This window comes from Chiloscyllium plagiosum, unplaced genomic scaffold, assembly GCF_037043375.1.
Source record: "Chiloscyllium plagiosum isolate Xiang-an unplaced genomic scaffold, Cpla_swu_hap1 HiC_scaffold_43, whole genome shotgun sequence".
NCBI lineage: Eukaryota > Metazoa > Chordata > Chondrichthyes > Orectolobiformes > Hemiscylliidae > Chiloscyllium > Chiloscyllium plagiosum.
The window spans coordinates 23,922,282-23,943,653 of NW_028270181.1; the positions used below are offsets into that span (position 1 = coordinate 23,922,282).

At 44.9% G+C, this 21,372-nt stretch overlaps 1 protein-coding gene across 3 annotated transcripts in view; it reads left to right on the top strand.

Annotated features, from left to right (window-relative positions):
- The window catches only part of LOC122541791 (microsomal triglyceride transfer protein-like), a 109,954-nt gene that overhangs the window by 22,765 nt on the left and 65,817 nt on the right, over window positions 1-21,372 (top strand). For all 3 annotated transcript variants that reach the window (XM_087982500.1, XM_043678772.2, XM_043678773.2), the window contains 2 exons: window positions 7,080-7,219; window positions 10,640-10,787. In XM_087982500.1, coding sequence (XP_087838626.1) covers window positions 7,080-7,219; window positions 10,640-10,787 — 288 coding nt within the window. The remainder of the gene's footprint in view (window positions 1-7,079; window positions 7,220-10,639; window positions 10,788-21,372) is intronic.

The following is a 21,372-nucleotide window of genomic DNA, read 5'->3' on the forward strand; positions in this document are numbered from 1 at the left end:
TATTTAATCTGTGTGTGCTCCTGTAGTGTATTGCTGCCAATTTGTAGCAGTATATCTGTTTCGTTTTCACATTGCCTGTCCCTTTCTCATGGTTACATACTGTCCTACTGGCTTAGCAGTTAGCACTGCTGCGTCACAGCGCCAGGGACCTGGGTTCGATTCCCGTCTTGGGCAAATGTCTGTGTGGGTTTCCTCTGGGTGCTCCGGTTTCCTCCCACAATCACAATGATGTGCAGGTTAGTTGGATTGGCCATAATAAATTACCCATAGTGTTCAGGGATCTTTAGGTAGGTACATTGAGCGTGGGAAATTGTCTGTACTTTCCAGGGAATGTGCAGGTTAAGTGGGATAGCTAGGGTAGATGTGGGGTTTATGGGATAGATTGGGGGGGGTTGGGATGTTCTTTGGAATGTTTATGCAGACTTGATGGGCCAAATGGCCTCTTTCCATACTCGACAGATTCTACGAATCATCTCCAATGGCTTCCCCTCCTATTGATGCACCATTAATTCTGGTATCCGCATGAGAATCTACGCTTGACACCAGAATTGTTGTCATCATTGACCTTTCACCTTCCTACATTGTACTTCATTGTTTCTGAAGTGATTTGTGCGTAGAAATTGTTCATAAACTCCCTACAGTGTGGAAACAGGCCTTTCGGCCTAACAAGTCCGCACCGACTCTCCGAAGAGTTAACCCACCCAGACACATTCCTCCTACCCCGTAGTTGCCCCTGACTAATGCACCTAACCTACACATCCTTGAATCCTCTGGGGGAATTTAGCATGGTCAGTTCACCTAACCTGCATATCTTTGGATTGTGGGAGGAGAGCGGAGCACCTGGAAGAAACCCACACAGACACGGGGAGAATGAGCAAACTCCACACAGACAGTCACCCAAGGCTGGAATTGAACCCAAGTCCCTGGTGCTGTGAGGCAGCAGTGCTACCTGCTGAGCCACTGTGCCATCCTTTGGATAGAGCTAGGGCCATGGAGTGCATAGAATATTCTTCCTGGACAGTGAGGAGATTTGATAGGTATATTCAAAATCATGAGGGGTCTATGCACCTTAGAGAGGGAGAAAAACTGTTCCCATCAGTGCGAGGATCAAGGACTGAAAGGCGCAGGTTTAAGATCATTGGCCACAGAAGCAATGGAGACAGGGGAAGAAATCTCATCATGTAACACAGTGTTAGGGTCTGGAATATACCGTCTGAGAGTGCGATGGAAGCAGCCTCAATCAAGGCTTTCAAGAGAGAATGGGTTGGAAATCTCAAATGGGCGGTGCAGGGGGAAGGCGGGTGAGTGATCCCAGATCCTTTGTTCATTCAGAGAGCTGTGCAGACCCACGGGACAGAATGGCCTCATTTTGAGCCGTGATATTTCTGCCATTAATACTGGCCTTTGACAATCACAGCCCCACTTGTGAAATGTCCCATAGCAACAAGAGATTTACATTTCTGTAGCATCATTCACAACCTTGGGATGGTCCAAGAGCATTCAAATTGCTTAGGAATTGTCGATACTATTGTAATGTACACTGTCAGAAGTCAGTGTGGTGTTGGAGAAGTACAGCAGGTCAGGCAGCATCCGAGGAGCAGGAGAATCGACGATTCGGGCATAAGATCTTCATCAGGACTTCCTCGACTCTAATCTCCAGCACCTGCAGTCCTCACTTTCTCCATCTGGTTATAGCCCAACAGGTTTCAGACCCTTCGCCTGATGAAGGAGCAGCGGTCTGAAAGCTTGTGATTTAAAATAACCTGTTGGACTATTGCCTGTTGTCATGTGACTTCTGACTTGTCCACCCCAGTCCAACACCGGCATCTCCACATAATCTAGACCAACACAGCAGCCATTAAGTACAAAGCATAATGATGTTTTGTCATGTTGGTTGAAGAGTAAATGTTGAATGACACATGGATGAACTCCTCTGGTTTTCCTTGAATAGTGTTGTGTGAAATGGCAAAGAAATTCAAGGGGATTCATATATTTATTGCATCAGGGAAGGTGTTTGCTGCAGTGCACACTCACAGGGAACAGCAGAATGGAAATCTATGTACAAGTGACATGTAGCTTCAGAGGAACATTAAAAACAACTTGTGAAGCAGAACTTAATGTTGGACGAGCCAATGAGAACTGATGAATGTAAAGTAAATCTCTGAAAGCTTTATTTTCTTGTGCATATGCATAACGTTTACCAAAAGATAGTAATATCAGTGATCTTGAAGGGAGCTGCATTTTTTAAAAATTGAATTAGCTTTATTGTCACTTGCTCACATGAGTCGCCACTTATGTCCCAAATGCAAGTTCTAAGGGAAAATAATAAAGAAATAAAAAGTCCAGCATTACACATTGTAGGAATAAATCAGAAAATATTGAACTCTTTGAGGATGTGACAAAACACATTGATGAATGTACAGCAGTAGATGTGGTGTAAATGGATTTTATCAAGGTGTTTGATAGGTTCCCCATGGGAGGCTCATTCAGAAAGTAAGGAGGCATGGGATACAGGGAAATCTGGCTGTCTGGATACAGAATTGGCTGGCCCATAGAAGACAGAGGGTGGTAGTAGATGGGAAGTACCCATCCTGGAGCTTGGTGACCAGTGTGTTCGGCATGGATCGGTTCTGGGATCTCTGCTCTTTGTGATTTTTATAAATGACTTGAGGGATGAGAAAGTGGAAGAGTGGGTCACTAAGTTTGCCAATGACACGAAGGTTGGTGGAGTTGTGGATAGTGTGGAGTCTGTCATAGGTTGCAACGGGATGCAGAGCTGGGCTGGTAAGTGGCAGATGGAGTTCAACATGGAAAAATGTGAAGTGATTCATTTTGGAAGGTCAAATTTGAATGCAGATTACAGGGTTAAAGGCAGGAATCTTGGTAGTGTAGAGGAACAGAGGGATCTTGGGGTTCACGTCCATAGATGCCTCAAAATTGACACCCAATTTGATGGGTTTGTTAAGGTGGCATATGGTGTCTTGGCTTTCTTTAGCAGGGGGTTTGAGTTTAAGAGCCACAAGGCTATCCTGCAGCTCTATAGAGCGCTGGTTAGACCACACTTGGAATATTGTGTTCAGTTCTGGTCACCTCATCATAGGAATGATGTAAAAACTTTAGAGAGGATGCAGAGGAGATTTACCAGAATGCTGCCTGGACTGGAGGAGATGTCTTCATGAAGAAAGGTTGAGGGAGCTAGGGCTTTTCTCATTGGAGTGAAGAAGGATGAGAGGTGACTTAGTAGAGATATGCAAGGTGATGAGAACCTAGATAGAGTGGATCGTCAGAGACTTTTTCCCAGGGTCGAAATGACTATGATGAGGGGGCACAATTTTAAAGTAATTGGAGGCGGGTTTAGGGGAGATGTAGGTTATTTACAGAGAGTGGTGGGTATGTGTAGTGCACTGCCAGCAGTGGTAGTAGAGTCAGATACATTAGAGACATTTAAGCAACTGTTGGATAGGCACATAGATGATAGTAAAATATAGGGAATGTAGGTTAGTCAACCTTAAAATCAGCTAAAAAGTTGGCACAACATCGAGGGCCGAAGGGCCTGTACTGTGCTATACTAAAGTTCAGAGCTGAAAATGTGTTGCTGGAAAAGTGCAGCAGGTCAGGCAGCATCCAAGGAACAGGAGAATCGACGTTTCAGGCATAAGCCCTTCTTCAGGAATCGTCGATTTCTGAAACGTCGATTCTCCTGTTCCTTGGATGCTGCCTGACCTGCTGCACTTTTCCAGCAACACATTTTCAGCTCTGATCTCCAGCATCTGCAGTCCTCACTTTCTCCTATACTAAAGTTCAGACCAACAGCCCTTCCGATCCAATCCGCACTGGTACCTAGCCTCCAGTCTGCGCTGGGCCCATCATGACAAATCTACAAAACAATTTTCATCAGCTACCCTAAGAGCTTGAAAGGTGCTATATATTAATAGTGTAGCACATCTGTCACACCAGTTCGTTTTATTCCAGCTCCTGGACTAATCATTCGCTGAGTGTCCCTCCAGACTGAGATTGCCATGGTTACTGTGCCAGGGTCCACATGCGCTGGAGTAACACATCCGCAATGAATCGTGTTCAGACCGCAGGCACAATATCGATCGGTGCTCTCTCTGGACCCAGGTCAAAGCACATTCTCTAATTAGTGAGAGACACAACCTTAGCAGCTTTGGGTCTTGTGTGCTGAGCTCCAAAACCCTGTGCTTAACTCCTCACTGATGCTTCACCCTGAGCTAATTCCTTGGCAGTTGTTTATCCATGATGGTTCACCATTGCCTTCCAATCTCAGGGGGCAGGTCGGGAAAGCAGGCCCCGGGACCACCTCAACCTGAGCAAGAATCGAACCCACTCTCTTTATGTTCTTCTGAATCACCCGCAGGAATACAGATACTAAGGAAATAGGGGCTTTAGCCATTTTAGCCTGTTCTCCCATTCAGTACATTCACAGCTGATCATCCAACTCAGTCCCCTGTTTCCTTTGATTCCTTTATCCTTAAAAGTTATATCTAACTCCTTGTTGACAATATTCAATGTTTTGACGTCAACCAGTTTCTATGGCAGAGAATTCCACAGTTTCCCCATTGTTGGGTGAATGGCCTACCCCATATCCTTTTAAATGTGAGCCTTGGTTTTGAACAGCAAGTGCAGAGGTCCATCATAACACCATTCAATATACTTCGAATTCAGCTACAGGGTCCCATTCTTCCTGAATGAGTTAAATCTTTATTTACGTCTTAATTTTTCTTGTTAATAATGAAGAGAAGTCGGTATTTTCTTAATAACCTCACCCAACTACATCATTGTCTCACTGTTTGGACCCTAACACACCCATTATAATGAACTTCCTCTATAATTAGTAAAAGCAAATTGAATTTTGGCCATTGATAGAAGAAGTAGGAAGTATAAAAGTAGGGAAGTTTTACTAAAGTTGTAGATCATCTTTAGAGTACCATGTACAGGTTTGTTTTGCTTACTTATTTACTGGATGAGAGGCAGTAAAGGTTCACTCATTTGATTCATGGGATAAAACTTTTCCTTTTGAGGAAGATTTTCTTTTTCTCTGTATTTTCATGGGATGGAATAAGTGGCTTACTCTGGCCGTTTCAGAGGGCAGTTAAGAATCAATCACGTTGCTGTGGGCTGGAGTCACATGTAGAGCTGAAAATGTGTTGCTGGAAAAGCGCAGCAGGTCAGGCAGCATCCAAGGAGCAGGAGAATCGACATTTCGGGCATGAGCCCTTCTTCCTGAAGAAGGGCTCATGCCCGAAGCATCGATTCTCCTGCTCCTTGGATGCTGCCTGTCCTGTTGCGCTTTTCCAGCAACACATTTTCAGCTCTGATCTCCAGCATCTGCAGTCCTCACTTTCTCCTGGAGTCACATGCAGGCTGGACCAGATAAGGATGACAGATTTCCTTCCCCTGAAGGAGCCAGATGGGTTTTTTTTAACAATTGGTGAAAGTTCTCATGGTCAAGATCACTGAAGGAAATGTTATGTTCCAAATGGATAAATTGAGCAAATTATGCCCATATTCATTGGAGCTTAGAAGAATGAGAGGTGATGTTATGAAATATTGAGGATTTTGAGGGGGATTGGCAGGGCAAATGCTGAGGAGATTGATACAAGTGATTGTCTCTCTCGGCCATTCAGAGGGCAGTTGAGAGTCAACCATATTGCTGTGGGTGTGGAGTGACATGTAGGCCAGACCAGGAAAGGATGGCAGATTTCCTTCGTGAAAAGACATTAGTGAACCAGATGACAAGCGACAGTGGTTTGAAGGTTATCAGTCGACTCATAATTCCAGATTTTCTTTTAAGTTCAGTTCCCATTTCACCATGTGCCTTCTGGGATTGATAGTTCATGGATTAATAGTCTAGCAATTAATACGATCAGGTCATTTCCTTTAAAACAGAGCAGCCCTCTTGATTGGCACCAAATCCACAAGCATCCACTTCTACTACCTCGGGCGGGTCAGTGGCAGGAGTGTGTACCATCTACAAGATGCACTGCAGAAATTCACCGTAGGCCTTCAGACAACTCCTTCCAAATCCACGACCATTTCCACCTGGAAGGACAAGGGCAGCAGATACATGGGAACACCACCAGCTGCAGGTTTCCCTCTGAGCCACTTACCGTCCTGACTTGGAAACATATCACCATTCCCACACTGTCACAGTCAAAATCCTGGAATTCCCTTCCTAAGAGCATTGTGGGTCGAGCCACTGCACATGGACTGCAGCAGTTCAAGATGGCAGCTCACCACCATCTTCTCAAGGGACAACTTGGGACGGGCAATAAATGCTGGCCCAGCCAGCAGTGCCCAAGTACCATGAATGAGTTTTTAAAAATTGCCTGGGGCAGGGGACACAGGTTCAAAATAGGGGTCTCCTACTGAAGACTGAGATGAAAGGGAATTTTGTTGCTCAGAGGGTTATTTGTCTTTGAGATTCTCTACAGCCGTGAGCTAAGGGTGCACGGTGGCTCAGTGGTTAGAACTGCTCTCTCACAGCACCAGCGTCTCAGGTTCGATTACAGCCTTGGGCGACTGTCTGTGTGGAGTTTGCACATTCTCCCTGTGCCTGCCTGGGTTTCCTCCCACAGTCCAAAGGTGTGCAGGCCAGGTGAATTGGCCATGCTAAATTGCCCACAGTGTTAGGTGCATCAGTCAGGGGAAAGTGCGTCTGGGTGGGTTTCTCTTTGGAGGGTCGGTGTGGACTTGTTGGGCTGAAGGGCCTGTTTCCACACTGTAGAGCATCTAATCTATGGGGGGCTAAATCACTGGATATCTTCACGTCTGTGTTGAGAGTTTGAAGGTCATGGGAGACATGCAGTAACATAAATTTGAAACTGAGATCAGCCCCTTATTAAATGGTACACCAGTCTCAAGGGACCGAACGGACTGTTCATTTTTCTTTTGCTTGTTGCATTCTTAGTTGACCACAGTCACCTTTTTCCCCCACCCAATGGTCTTAATTCATAAGGCTATCAGTAAGTACTATTCACTTCAGAAGATTAGAAGTCCTTCAATTTGCCGTTGGTTTAAAGCAGATGTTTGATAAAAATATTGGCTTTTAATTCAAGGTTCTGGGAGTTCAGTGGCAGCCCACCTGTAAAGGTCTTTATTCTTTGGAGAACGGTGTTATCAAAACAGCTGTCAGTGAAGAGGGTCACGTGATCAGCCTCAATCTCCAATCAACAATTGGTGCCAAGATCAGCTCAAGGTTTGCCAGTTTTTTTAAACTTGTTCTTGTGCATGGCTCTGGAATGGAAGGATAAGGCAAAAATGCAGTATTTGTGTGCAGTTCCCAACCCAAAACTCATCTGCACACTTGGCAAGGCATGAACGATCAGGTGGCATAGTTCCGTGATTAGGGGAGTACTCCTGGTTTCCAGGCCACTGTTTATCCCACGGCAAACAGGACTGAAGGAAAAATGAGCAGCTGGTCCACAATCTCTGTTTGCAGCAGCTTAGTGTGTGCAAAATGACCGCCGGGTTACCCCGTATTCCAACATTTTAAAAGCACTTTATTGGCTGAAGGGCATTGCGTCATCATGAATAGCTCTATCATGAATGCAAGTTCTTTCTTTAAACAGGGCCAGATTTCAGAAATCAATATTCTGTTTGCCAGCAGGTTACAAATCAAATTATTGAGTTATAGAGTCATACAGCAAGGAAATAGACCCTTCGGTCCAACTCAACCATGCTGAACAGATATCCTGTATAAATCTAGTCCCATTTGCCAATATTTGCCCATATCCCTCTAAACCTTTCCTATTCATATACCCATCCAGATGCCTTTTAAATGTTGTAATTGTACCAGCTTCCACCACTTCCTCTGGTAGTTCATTCCATACAGATACCACCCTCTGTGTGAAAAAGTTACCCCTTAGGTCCCTTATATATCTTTCCCTTCTCACTTAAACTTATGCCCTCTGGTTTTGGACTCCCCCACCCTGGGGAAAAGATCTTGCCTATTTACCATATCCATGCCCCTCTCTGGTGGCATTCGTTAGTCTGCGCCCATGGATCTGCGCCCAGGAAGTCTTGCTTCAATCTTTATTGGTAGAGCAGCGTCTGTTGTGTCTGTAGAGGTCCACACGAGAGTGGCAGTCTCGGCTGCAGTGACTGTACTTGAAGGCACAGTCCTCCGGGTTTGTCTTGGTGCTGTTTGATCAGTGGGTGGGCTTTTCTTCAGTAGCAGGCTTCAGCTTCTCTTCTCTTTTTACAGCTCTGCATAATTCCAGCCTCCAACGAGGGTGATCATTTGCAATGTCCTCCCACCTCTTGACATTTGTGTTCAGTCACTTCATGTCTCTCTTGCAGACACTCTTTGAAACGAAGATGTGGTCGCCCTTGTGCTCTCTTGCCGGAGGCCAGTTCCCTCATGATTTTATAAACCTCTAGAAGATCATCCCTCAGCCTCCGATGCTCCAGGGAATATAGCCCCAGCCTCTTCAGCCTCTCCCCGTAGCCAATCCATGCCGAACATAAATCTCAAACTAAACTCGTCCCACCTGCCTGAGCTTGGCCCATATCCCTCCAAACATTTCTTATACATGTACTTATCTAGATGTCTTTCAAATGTCGTAACTATATCTTCACCCACTACTTCTGGAAGTTCATTTCCATAAACCACTCTCTGTGTAAAAACAATTGCCCCCACATCTTTTCAAAATCTCTCTCCTCTCGCCTTAAAATATGCCTCCGAGTCTTGAAATCCCTCACCCTAGAGAAACGACACCTATCATTCACCTATGCCCCTCATGACTTCTATAAGGTCATCTGGAGATGTTGCTAAAATTGAATTGGTGTTATACCAAATACACAATGTCAAAGACTAGCCTTCTGCACAACGTCATGGAAACAGAAATGATGCTGCATCTCCTCTGTCCTTAGATCCTACCATATTATAGACTGGGTCATGTTTCCTTTAATGTGAAGTCAGTGCTCCTTTGAGTAAACACCAAAGTAGGGGCACTCAAGAGTCAAGAAAACGGCCCATTCAAAGATTTGAACCCAGTTGTGTTTACTAAATCTTGCCGATCTTTCTTCACTTAATGTTGAACCATGAATCCAGAATGTTAGAAGAGGATGTTTAGCCACTTCTAAATGCACCTCTTTCAACTAGGGACAGTGGAAATACTTCAACATGCATCTGAAATTTCCAGTAGGGATAGGACCATAATTTCTTGGCACAAGCTGAACGGCCTCCTCCAGTCACTATAACTGAATGAGAGGAGGCCTAAATGGGGTACAAGGCCTGTTCTGTATTTCTCAGACACTCCCGAATTTCCAGCAGGGAGATCTTCCTTGAAAATCCTCAACCAGGATATTTACCTGCTCTGGTTATTCATGAGAAAGTTGCAAATGGAGACCAGCACTGTACACTGAGCAGCCTCAGTGGCAGCATGCCCAGCGTGAGCACATCGGATTTTCTTTCCCAATGGATTTTCACCCCTTTCTCCTGAAGGTGCAGGACTATATTGGGCAGCAGTTGTAACAGTGCTCAGAGTGACCAAACATGTTCCAGCAGGAGGCACTCATCTAGCAGTTAAGCGGGGAAGCTGGCTAATTTTATTTTTTTCTCTCTCCTTCCTCCTCACTTTCTCTCTTTTTCCATCTTCTTCTCCTTCCTTCTCCCATTTTACTTGAGGTTTAGGCTGAGAAGGAGAAATCAGTAAAATTGTTGAATGCTTATTTCTTATCTATTACTTAATAGTGACAAGAACTGTAATGTTTAACTTTTCTTAACTTAACTTATTTCTTTATTTTTCTACTTTTACCTAAGATTTTGTACCTAGGTAACTTGTAGCTAAGTTGGCACCGGGAAGGGGGACATTGTAAATTTTTCACTGTATCCCTGTACTTAAGTACATGTGACAATGCAACCTAATTCTAATTCTATTGGTCCAACTGATTTTGTTTACTTCAGTACATTCAGGGCAGCATGGTGGCTCAGTGGTTAACACTGCTGCCTCACAGCATTAGGGACCCAGGTTCAATTCCATGCCTGCGTGGAGTTTGCACAATCTCCCTGTGTTTGCATGGGTTTCTTCCCAGTGTTCCAGTTTCTAAGCTGTGCAGCTTAGATGGATTGGCCATGCTAAATTTCCCATAGTGTCCCGGGATGTGCAGGCTAGCTGGGTTAGCCATGGGAAATGTAGGATTACAGGGATAAGGTAGTGGGGTGGGTCTGGGTGTGATGCTGTTTGGAGGGTTAGTGTGGGCTCAATGGGTGGAATGGCCTCTTTCCACACTGTAAGGATTCCATGATTCATTTCCCAGTGCTAGTGGTTCTTTACTTCTCTTTCCTCCTCTGTATCACTACAATATTAGCTGTCTCAACCTTCTTCATCTCCTCTTGGCAATCCTCTTTCAATTCTGCATTTAAGTCTCTTGCCAGCTCAGTTTTCCAACTGACCTTGGGCTCTCCTGTAATCCCATCTGCATCACTTGTCTCAGTCCAGAGTTTTTGGCCCAGAGTCAAGTACATTAACCAGTGCACCACCAGAACATCTGATCGTATTTGTTTCATTTGCTCCTTCTTCTCTAGCATTCCAAAAGTGTTTTAATTCACCACCTACGAAACAGATTGAACATCTTTGACTTAGTTAATTGAAACTATTATTTCTCACAACAGGCAGCAGCTTCATTACTTGAGTTCAGAACATAGGCCTGAAGAATATTATGGGAAAAGTCTTCAGGAAACATTGCACAACCTTGGGATTGATACACCTTTAGCTCTGACTGGTACTCCAGAAAAAGTACCCTGCAAAGTGTGTACATCTGTAAGTATCCACACTGTTCTCCCATCACAAGTTTAGTGACTCAATATAATTTGCTGTTTGTTTGCCTCCAACTTCAATTCAAAAAAGGTCAGTTTACCTTTCGTACAATCAGCTTTTATGAGCCATGTTAGCTATGTCTCACTGAGTGGTGTAGGATGGAATTATTATCCACTTGATCATTCACCAAATTACTAAGATTTGTACATATTAAGACTTCAACACATTAAGACATCACAAGGGATTTTGCGTGAGTGGTAATATCCAGCATTTAAACAGCACCACATAATGAGATGCCACCTCTGATACTTTCAACTATGTCATTTCCCACACCAACAGGTACAGCTCAATGTTCAGGCTGACAATTCAGCCAAGTACTTTTTAAAATTCACTCTTGGGACATGGGCGTTGCTGGCTGGGTCAGTATTTATTTCCCTGGTTGCCCTTGAGAAAGTGGTGGTGAGTTGCCTTCTTGATCCGTGATGTGGAAATGCTGGTGTTGGACTGGGGTGGACAAAGCTAAAGATCACACAACACCAGGTTATATCCAACAGGCTTATTTGGGAGCACTGGCTTTCAGAGCACTGTTCTTTCAGGTACCTGATGAAGGAGCAGTGCTCCGAAAGCTAGTGCTTCCAAATAAACCTGTTGGACTATAACCTGGTGTTGTGTGATTTTTAGCTTCTTGATCCACTGCAGTCCCTCTGTGCTATGGGTAAACCCACAATGTCTGTATAGAGGGAATTCTAAGATTTTGTCCCAGTGACACCGAAGGAACAGTGATATATTTCCAACTCAGAGTTGTGAGTGGCTTGGAGGGGAACTTGTGGGTGGTGGTGCTCCCATAGATTTGCTGCCCTTTGACCTGTTAGGTGGTAGTGATTGTGAGTTGGAAGTTGGCTGTCTTAAGGATCTTTGGTAAATTGCTTCAGTGCATCTTGTAGATAGTGCTCCAAACTCTTTGGCTGCTGATGCTTTACTCTGAGCTGTTTCCTTGGCAGTTATTTATCCATGATAGTCCACCATTGCCTTCCACTCTTAGGGGGAAGGCTGAGAAGGCAGGTCCCAAGACCACCTCAACCTGAACAGGAATCAAGTTCACACTCATGATGCTGTTCCGAATCACATGCAAGGATATAGAAACCTTGCAAATGGAGGCAGGAGCAGGACATTCAATCCCTTTGAGCCTGTTCTGCCATTCAGTATGATCACCCCTGGTCATCTAGTATGTTTTCCCTTTTTTGTTGGTTCCCTCATCTCCTGCCACACACCCAGTCTAGCAATTATTTCCTTTGAGATCTGACCAGCTTGAATCAGTAGTGCTGCTGCTGAGCCATTGATGGTGATGGACATTGATGACCCCCAGCCAGAGTGCATTCTGTGCCCTAACCACCCTCAATGCTGCATCCAGTTGGTACTCAACATGAAGGAGCACTGATTCTCAGTTGAGAGGGTTTTGATGCAGAGAAATCAGCAGGAAGTTTCCTTGCTCTTTTTTAACATAATGTCTTGAGACTTTTGATGAGACAAGACATACCCAAAGATGGTGAGGGTTGTGCCTGAGCGTTGCCTGTAAGGTGTAATTCAGTGTGTTTCAAGCCACTCTTTGATGGGGCTTGGGGACAGCTGTCCCAATTTTGGAACAAGACCCGAGATGTTGGAAAGGCGGAGCTTGCAGAGTTGACAGAGCTGTGTTTTCCACTGCCAGAATTCAAGCTGTGGTAATCCAAATTGGTTTGATTCCTCGGAGACTTTGCCACAACTGAATGGCTCAAACTAAGGAATGAAGAGTAAACCAGACGGGTTTTTATGGTAACTGGTATTGTCAATCTGGGTTTCTGAGCGTAACTTTCAATCCTGGATGTTGTTAATTTAATTTACATTCTACCAGTTGCTGCGGTGGGATTTGAAGCCAGAGCCCCCGCCCCCCCCCCCCTCCGCAGCATTAACCTGGGCCTCTGGACTACTGGCCCAGTGAGTACTATGGCATCACTTCCACCAGTATTACATGAGTGAATCTCCATCTGCCTTTCTCTACATTCCCCTGTGGTAACCACATCAATTGCGGTGGCATTTTGTGAATTTTCAGAGCAGTATGAAGCTGCGGAAAGCTGATTTTTGTATCATGTGTCAGCGACACTAACAAGGCAAGCAGAGTGTATTAGTCGAATGAAGATTAAATCCATTTATTACATATTTTATGGCCCAGTTTATGGCAGGCAGAATCATCTGAGCACACAAGTGCAGTTATTTGAAAATGTCATTTATCCACAATATATAATCAGTGTGTAGTTAGCAGTGCATCTGCTTTCTTTCCAAGGATGAATGTTTATGAGTTCATTAGAAATAGGAGAGCTCAGAATCAAAATTATCCTGGTCTGCACTGCCCTTGGTTTTCTTCTCATTGTATTTGTGCCAGGTCCATTCTATTTAGTCAGCTGTAATTTGAGTTAATTCAGAACATACATCTTCAATTCTTTGTTCTCATTCAGATTAATATCATATTGTTTAAAAACCGTTCAGTCAATATAACATTTCAAAAGGAATCTCGATGGGTACATGATTAGGAAGGGTTTAGAGGGATATGGGCCAAATGCTGGCAAATGATTAATTTGTGACATCTAGTCGGCATGGATGAGTTGGACCAAAGAGTCTGTTTCTGTGCTGCACATCTCCATGATTCTAAGGCTTCTAAGTATTTGAGTCCCAACCAGAACTTTATGCTATCATATTTTGCTCCACCACATGTACAGCTGACTAACCCCTCACCGAGTCAGCTCTCAGATCTTGCTTAATATGTTGCATTCCATTCCTTGGCAGTTGACTTGAACAGAATCACCAGGCAGGGATTACTGTGGTTCACGTTCAATCTGCTGTCAACTATCACCCTTACACTCACATCCTGTGCATCAGCTCCCATTCTGACATCGGCTCGTTGAGTTTAAAATTCTTATCCCTGTGTTGAAATTACTCTTGCCTTCCCGCTATCCCTTTCATCTCCCCTAACTGTACACCTCTCTAGGACCTTGTGCATCCTGGAATTTCATCAATGAGGCACTGGGGTGGCACAGTGGCTCAGTGGATAGCACTGCTGCCTCACAGCACCAGGGTCCCAGGTTCGATTCCAGCCTTGGGTGATTGTCTCTGTGGAGTTTGCACATTCTCCCCGTGTCTGCATAAGTTTCCTCCGGGTGCTCTAGTTTCCTCCCACAGTCTAGAGGTGTGCAGGTCAGGTGAATTGGCCATGCTAAATTATCCATAGTGTTAAGTGCATTAGTCAGAGGGAAATGGGTCTGGGTAGGTTACTCTTCGGATGGCTGGTGTGGATGGTTGGGCTGAAGGGCATGTTTCTACACTATAGGGAATCTAAAATATCTTCAGCTAGCTCCATCCAACAGTCTGGCATTTATATTCCCCCCTCTGCTAGTAAGAAAGTGTATAGAGCCACTGACAAACCTTTTGCCTCATTGTTTCTAACAAATTTTCCAAATGCAGATCAGTGTTGGGAAATTTTGTGACATTAAATTGGCTAAATAAATAAATAATTTTGGGCAGCTCAGTGGTTAGCACTGCTGCCTCACAGCGATAGGGACCTGGGTTCGGTTCCAGCCTCAGGTGACTGTCTGTGTAGAGTTTGCACATTCTCCCCATGTCTGCATGGGTTTCCTCCCACAGTCCAAAGGTGTACTGCCTAGGTGGATTGGCCATGCTAAATTATAGGGAGAAAGTGAGCACTGTAGATGCTGGAGATCAGAGTCGAGAGTATGGTGCTGGAAAAGCACAGCAGGTCAGGCAGCATCCGAGGAGCATAAGAGTCAATGTTTCCAGCAAAAGCCCTTCATCAGGAAGAGCTCAGGCTTGAAACATTGATTCTCCTACTCCTCGGATGCTGCCTAACTGGCCGTGCTTTTCCAGCACCACACTCTTCAACCATGCTAAATTACACCACAGTGTCCAGGGGTGTGCAGGCTATTTGGATTAGTCATGGGGAATGCAGAGTTATAGGGATAGGTAGGCTGGTGGGTCTGGGTGGGATGCTTTTTGGAGGGTTGCTGCAGACTTGATGGGCCAAATGGCCTGCTTCCACACTGTAGCGAGTTTATGAATCTATAAAGTAAGCCGTTCTACTGTATATGGGAGTATTTGTGGATAGACTGACTATTCTATAACTAACTTCTGTTAACCCATGTCAAAAACCTGGCTCAGGTTTCCTGCTTCTGAAGGGGCTGATCAGAAGGACAGTTTAATATGGAGCCAGCAAGTTGAGTATATAGTTCAAGGCCATTGTCCAGGAAAGGAGAGAGCTGTAGACCATCCCACTTGAAGCTAAATACAACCTGTCCTGAGTGCATGTTGGTCCTACCAGAATTCTTGAGGAGTTCAGAGGGAATATTGCTCCCCCCGCCCCCCCCCCCCCTCGCGCCCCCGCAACCAGCTCCACCCTGGGACATCTCTCATTTCAATTTGAACAAGAATAGAGTTGGCGTATTCAACCTATTAAGCATTGTCTAAAATCAGCAGCGTTCCTGAATCAGCAAATTTTGGCAAAGAAACCAACACTGAGCCAAGCCATCGGTTCTTAGGAAGTGGAAGAATCGACTTGCTTTTCATCTCCTCCAAAAATGTGAGAAGGGTCTTTCCTTCCTGCTTTATCTTCCCTTGGCTATGGCCTATGTGTTATTCGCTGAATGTAAAACAGCGAGAAAGATTTCAAGAAGCAATTATTGCCAAGGACATTCAGTTAGAGACAAAAATACTGCAGATGCTGGAATCTAAAGTAGACCAGCAGGAGGTTGAAAGAGCACAGCAAGCCAAGCAGCATCAGGAGGTGGAGAACTCGACATTTATAACCCTTCCTCAAGACTGGCTGTGGGAGTTGGGGACTTGCGGATGGAGACGGGGGATGGGAAGTGGGAAGGATAATGGGTAGGGAGAGGGACGGAGTGGTGAGTTAGTGATAGGTGAATACAGGTGGTAGGTGTGACCTGGTTAGTCGATGGGAGGAATGAATCCGGTTGGTAGCTGGAAGGAAGGGTCAGTCAGGGGGATGGAAGCGAGGAGATGAGATTGGAAAGGGAGTTGGTGAATGGGGGGGGAGGTTATTTGAAATTGGAGAAACCAATGTTGAATCTTCCAGGCTGTAGGCCGCCCAGGCGGAAGATGACGTGTTGCTCCTCCAATGTGTGGTGTGATTCACTGTGGCAACTCCCTTTCCAATCCCTTTGGACCCTCTCCCCACCCATAAACCTTCACCCCCCCCACGCCCCTTATCTGTAGCTCTCCCTATCCCCTCCCCTATCCTGAAGAAGGGTTATCCCCGAGGAAATTCAATGGCATGAAATGCAAGAGCAAAGTTTAAAAGATCTTTTATTTTACAATTTCCATCTGAACCTTGAGATTAGATTATAGCCTTGAAGTTAGTGGATGGTACCTGCAAAAGTACAATTTAGTTTATGTTCCTTTGTTAATGATCAATAACAAAACTTTTAATTAATTCTGTTGCTTGCTTTGATTTGCCTTGAATGTCCTTCACCAGTGGATACATCAGTAGTTAATTTGTTGCATAAGAAATAATATATTTCTCGTGTTTTCTCTAATTGTACATGTTATGAGCATTTTGAAAGCATCCATCATATTTTGCCAATTCCACTGACAAAGGAGCTCAAGGCCGTGCTGTCTTCCTTTGACCTGCACTTGGACTGTGGCCATTGATTGGCTGTTGCCTCACCAAAAACCCATGAACTTGTAATTAATTCCAGGATATCAGTAGAAAATTGACTTCATAACTTTAAAAAGACATGCCAGCAGTGAAAGTGAAATGTTTTATTTCTGCCTATTTCTCTCTTTCTGTTTCCCTCCCTCTCCTCCCTCCCTTTCTCTTCCCCTTTCCCTCTCCCCTCTCTCCCCCCACATCTCCCTCTCTCACTTCGCTCACCTCTCCATCTCTCTTTCTCCCTGCCTCGCTCTACCCCTCTCTCTCCTCCCCTCTCCCTCCATCAGGCTTGCTTTCTGGCCACTGAGTCACACAGCTGTTACAATGCATCAAGAGGCCATTTGTCCAATTATACTTGTGATAGCTCTACAAACAAGCATCATGACTAAATTGTTGGCTAGTCTTTTTCCCCTTCTTGCCTTCTGTATCTCTTCCCATCCTTCACTTTTGAATCCCCTCCATTCCAGTTTATTTAACTCATTCCCTGTTTTTCTCCATTATTTAATCTCCTCAGCTAATTTTTAAATTCTCTTTGTCTTACTTGTACTAGCTATTGCTTATTTTCCTTTTGTTTATTTTTCATTGTTTGCCTTTTTTGTTTTAAGATTGGGTTCTGTAACTTACTATTACTTTATGAAAGTAATAACCAGTTAATTGACGAGTCAAATAGTTAAGAGGGTTAAATAGATATGCGAGAGCATTCAGTATTGAGAGTTTATAAAAAGCATTGAATCTCAGAAAACAACCACAGAACACCATAGATGGCAGAATAGGTAGAGAGAGCAATTAATAAAGCACACAGTATTCCCAGCGTTATAAATAGAAGCATAGAGCAGGATGGTGATGTTGAACCTATACAAGACTCTTCTTAGACCTCAGCTGGAGTATTGAGTACAGTTGCGGGTGCCACATTATAGGAAAAGCGTCAATGTATTGGAGAGAGAGCAGAAGCGATTTACAAGAGTGGTCCCAGGTTTGAGAAACTTCAGTGATGGGGATGGATTGGAAAAGGAGGGACTGTTACCTTTGGAGAGAAGAAGGCTGAGAAGGAGACTTGATAGAGATTGTCAAAATGGCAAATGAATAAGAGTAGATGGTGAGAAGCTGTTCCTGCTCAAAAGGGAAAAAGAAACAAGGGGACGTAGATTTAAAGTGATGCGCAAACGAAGCAAGGGTGATGTGAGGGAAAAAAACATTGTCATACAGCAAGTAGTTAGGGTCTGGAATGCACTGCCTGGAAATGTAGAGGAGGCCGGTTCAACTGAGGCATTCAAGAGGGGCAGTGGATGGTCAGTTCGACAGAAATTGTGTGCAGGCAAGATGGGCCAAATGGTCTCCTTCCATATTGTCCCATTGCTGTGAAAGCCACAAGAAGGGGCTGCAGGTTGAGAAACATTGGCTCAGAGTCCTCAAGCTGGGGTCTGAGCTGCAGATATTGGGAACTAGGAGTATTACCTGGACAGGTTGGCCAAAGACAGGAGCGTTTGAGAGTCACGATCCAAATTGAAATAAGGAATCTCAAGGCAATAGTCTTAGCTAGTTAACATGTAGTACATACCTCACGCCTGTGGGTCACTGTGGGGTTAAAAATGTGTTGCTGGAAAAGCACAGCAGGTCAGGCAGCATCAAAGGAGAAGGAGAATCGACGTTTCGGGCATAAGCCCTTCTTCAGGAATGAGGAGGGTGTGCCAAGCAGGCTAAGATAAAAGGTAGGCAGGAGGGACTTGGGGGAGGGTCGTTGGGAATGCATTAGGTGGAAGGATGTTAAGGTGAGGGTGATAGGCCAGAGTGGGGGTGGGGGCGGAGAGGTCAGGAAGAAGATTGCAGGTCAAAAAGGCGGTGCTGAGTCTGAGGGTTGGGACTGAGAAAAGGTGGGGGGAGGGGAAATGAGGAAGATGGAGAAATCTGCCTTCATCCCTTGTGGTTGGAGGGTTCCTAGGCAGAAGATGAGTCGCTCTTCCTCCAGGCGTCGTGCTGCCATGGTCTGGCGATGGAGGAGGCCAAGGACCTGCATGTCCTTGGTGGAGTGGGAGGAGGAATTAAAGTGTTCAGCCTCGGGGCGGTTGGGTTGGTTGGTGCGGGTGTCCCAGAGGTGTTCTCTGAAACATTCCGCAAGTAGGCGGCCTGTCTCCCCAATGTATAGGAGGCCACATCGGGTGCAGCGGATGCAGTAAATGATGTGTGTGGAGGTGCAGGTGAATTTCTGATGGATATTGAAGGATCCCCTGGGGCCTTGGAGGGAAGTGAGGGGGGAGGTGTGGGCGCAAGTTTTGCATTTTTTGCAGTTGCAGGGGAAGGTGCCGGGAGTGGAGGTTGAGTTGGTGGGGGGTGTGGATCTGACAAGGGAGTCGCGGAGGGAGTGGTCTTTCCGGAATGCTGATAGGGGTGGGGAGGGAAATATATCCTTGGTGGTGGGGTCCGTTTGGAGGTGGCGGAAATGATGAAGGATGATCCAATGTATCTGGAGGTTGGTGGGGTGGTAGGTGAGGACCAGTGGGGTTCTGTCCTGGTGGCGATTGGAGGAGCGGGGTTCAAGGGCGGAGGAGCGGGAAGTGGAGGAGATGCGGTGGAGAGCATCTTCAACCACGTCTAAGGGGAAATTGCGGTCTTTGAAGAAGGAGGCCACCTGGGTTGTTTGGTATTGGAATTGGTCCTCATGCGGCCTGACATTCCTCTATCTGTACATCCTGGATTCCCAGAGCTGCCTGGCTTTGACCAACAGGTATGGACAACTTGATACCTGCATGGACAAAAACAAGGAATACCGAGCAATGAGTCACTTGACTGTATTGGTGCAGGAATTTGCTCAAGTGGGTGAGTAGTGGAAAGGAATGTGATAGTGAAAGGGACCATTACAATCGAGAGAATGCATACTGTTCTTTGTAGCTGTAATTATGAGTTCCAACGATTGTGTGGCGGCTTGGAGTCGGGGCTAAAAACACTACCTCACACTGGAAGACTCATGCGGAATGGGAAAGGGAGGATCTCGATATCTTGGTCTACCCAGGAACCAACTACATTTGGAGAACCAGGCAAGACGTTTCACTGCAAGAGTTTGAGAGGTTACAGTCCAGTTTGGAATACAGCACCTCTGAGGTAATACTAACAAGTTGTTCCCATAAACCACCAGCCAAGTGGCATAAATTCAAGCAAGGTAAGGAGATAACTGTATGGAACTAAATGTAATGTGAGATGAAGGGGAATTTGAGTCCTGAAGCCAAAAATGGGGAAAGAGGGAGCTGTTTTGTTGAGATGGACTCCGCAAGAGCAGTTTGCAATCAGTATAGCCAGAGATGTGGAAAGGGCTTTGAACTAAACCAGGTCAGGATTGGTTCTTTATCTGATTGGAGGCAGGAATGGGCTCAGGAAAGACAAAACCCTGGTATTTTTGGCAAAAAGCAATTTCAAATTGCAGTCCCTTTCCTACTTATTCTCAGTGAGGCCAAGAAGGCTTTGAATTGTGACTCCTCATTGACCTGTTCTGAGGTTAGGATCACCATTGTCAACCCTCTACCAAATGGGGAAATAATGGTTAATAGATGGAGAGAACATGTAACGAAACAAATCAAAGTGTTTAACTAAAATATGTTCCATTGAAAAATGAGAACTGTGAGGAAGTACCGATTATGGTTTTGTGGGAAGATATTCATCATGTTATATTAAGAGTCTTGTAAAATTTCAAAACTAGCAGCAACATTGAGGATTGGCTGTTAGAAACCAGCAAAGGGCTACCAAAATATTCCTTGAAATAGAATGTGAGTATAGAATATGAACCACCAAGAAACATTAAAGCCAAATTTTAAGAGATAAATTTTTACCAAGTATGTAAAAAACAAGTGGGGAGCTAAAGAGAGCATTGGTCCCTTAGAGAACGGAGGGAATTAGAAATGAAGAAAAAGCAGAGATGTTGAACAAATAGGTTGTGTTGTGTTCTCAGCAGATTATGCAAATTTCATGGTAGAAAGTAACAAAGGGGTTAAATAAGGGCAAGAAACATTAAATAATTAATAACTGAGCCAACTAGTGATTTAGCCTCACAGTGGCAGGACCCGGGTTTTGAACCCAGCCTTGGGCGATTGTCTGTGTGGAGTTTGCACATTCTCCCCGTGTCTGCGTGGGTTTTCTGTGGGAGCTCTGGTTTCCTCCCACAGTCCAAAGATGTGCACGTTAGGTGGATTGACCATGCTAAACTGCCTGTGGTGTCAAGGGATGTGCAGGCTAAGTGGATTAGCCATGGGATGGGCAGGGATACAGGGTTAGGGTGGGGGAAGGCTGGGTGAAGTCCGAGTGGGATTGCTCTTCGGAGAGCCAGTGCAGACTCAATGGGCCGCATGGCCTCTTTTTGCACGGTAGTGATTCTGTGTTTCTATGAAGAAGCTGAGCACTGAATGCAGGATCTGATGGCTCTCAAACTTGGACACTAAAATCCATAGCTGTAGAGAGAGGAGGTCACTAGTTATGATTTTCCAAAATTCCCTGATGCTCTAGAATAGTCTCAGTGGATCGGTATTTAATGAGATCACACGAGAAGATGGTGCTGTTGAAGTTGGGGATCGAACTCACGAGTTATTCGCCAAATGTGAAACATTGGGAGAGATTTCAAGCAGTAATCTGATCAAGGACATTGTATGACATGAGATGTTAAATGTTTGTTTTTACAATTTTCATCTGAACCTTGAGATTAGATTGTGATGTTGAGGTGAATAGCTGGTATCTGTAAAAGTTCAGATTTGGCTTTATTTTCCTGTTAAAAACGGTCAGTTCAGTTATCAAAAAAAATCAGCTCATTAATGTGACATTACTTAACCTCGAACAGCAGCTGTTATCGGCAGTGATTATCCTGAAATTCTTGCTTCAGCAGATACTGGTTTCATG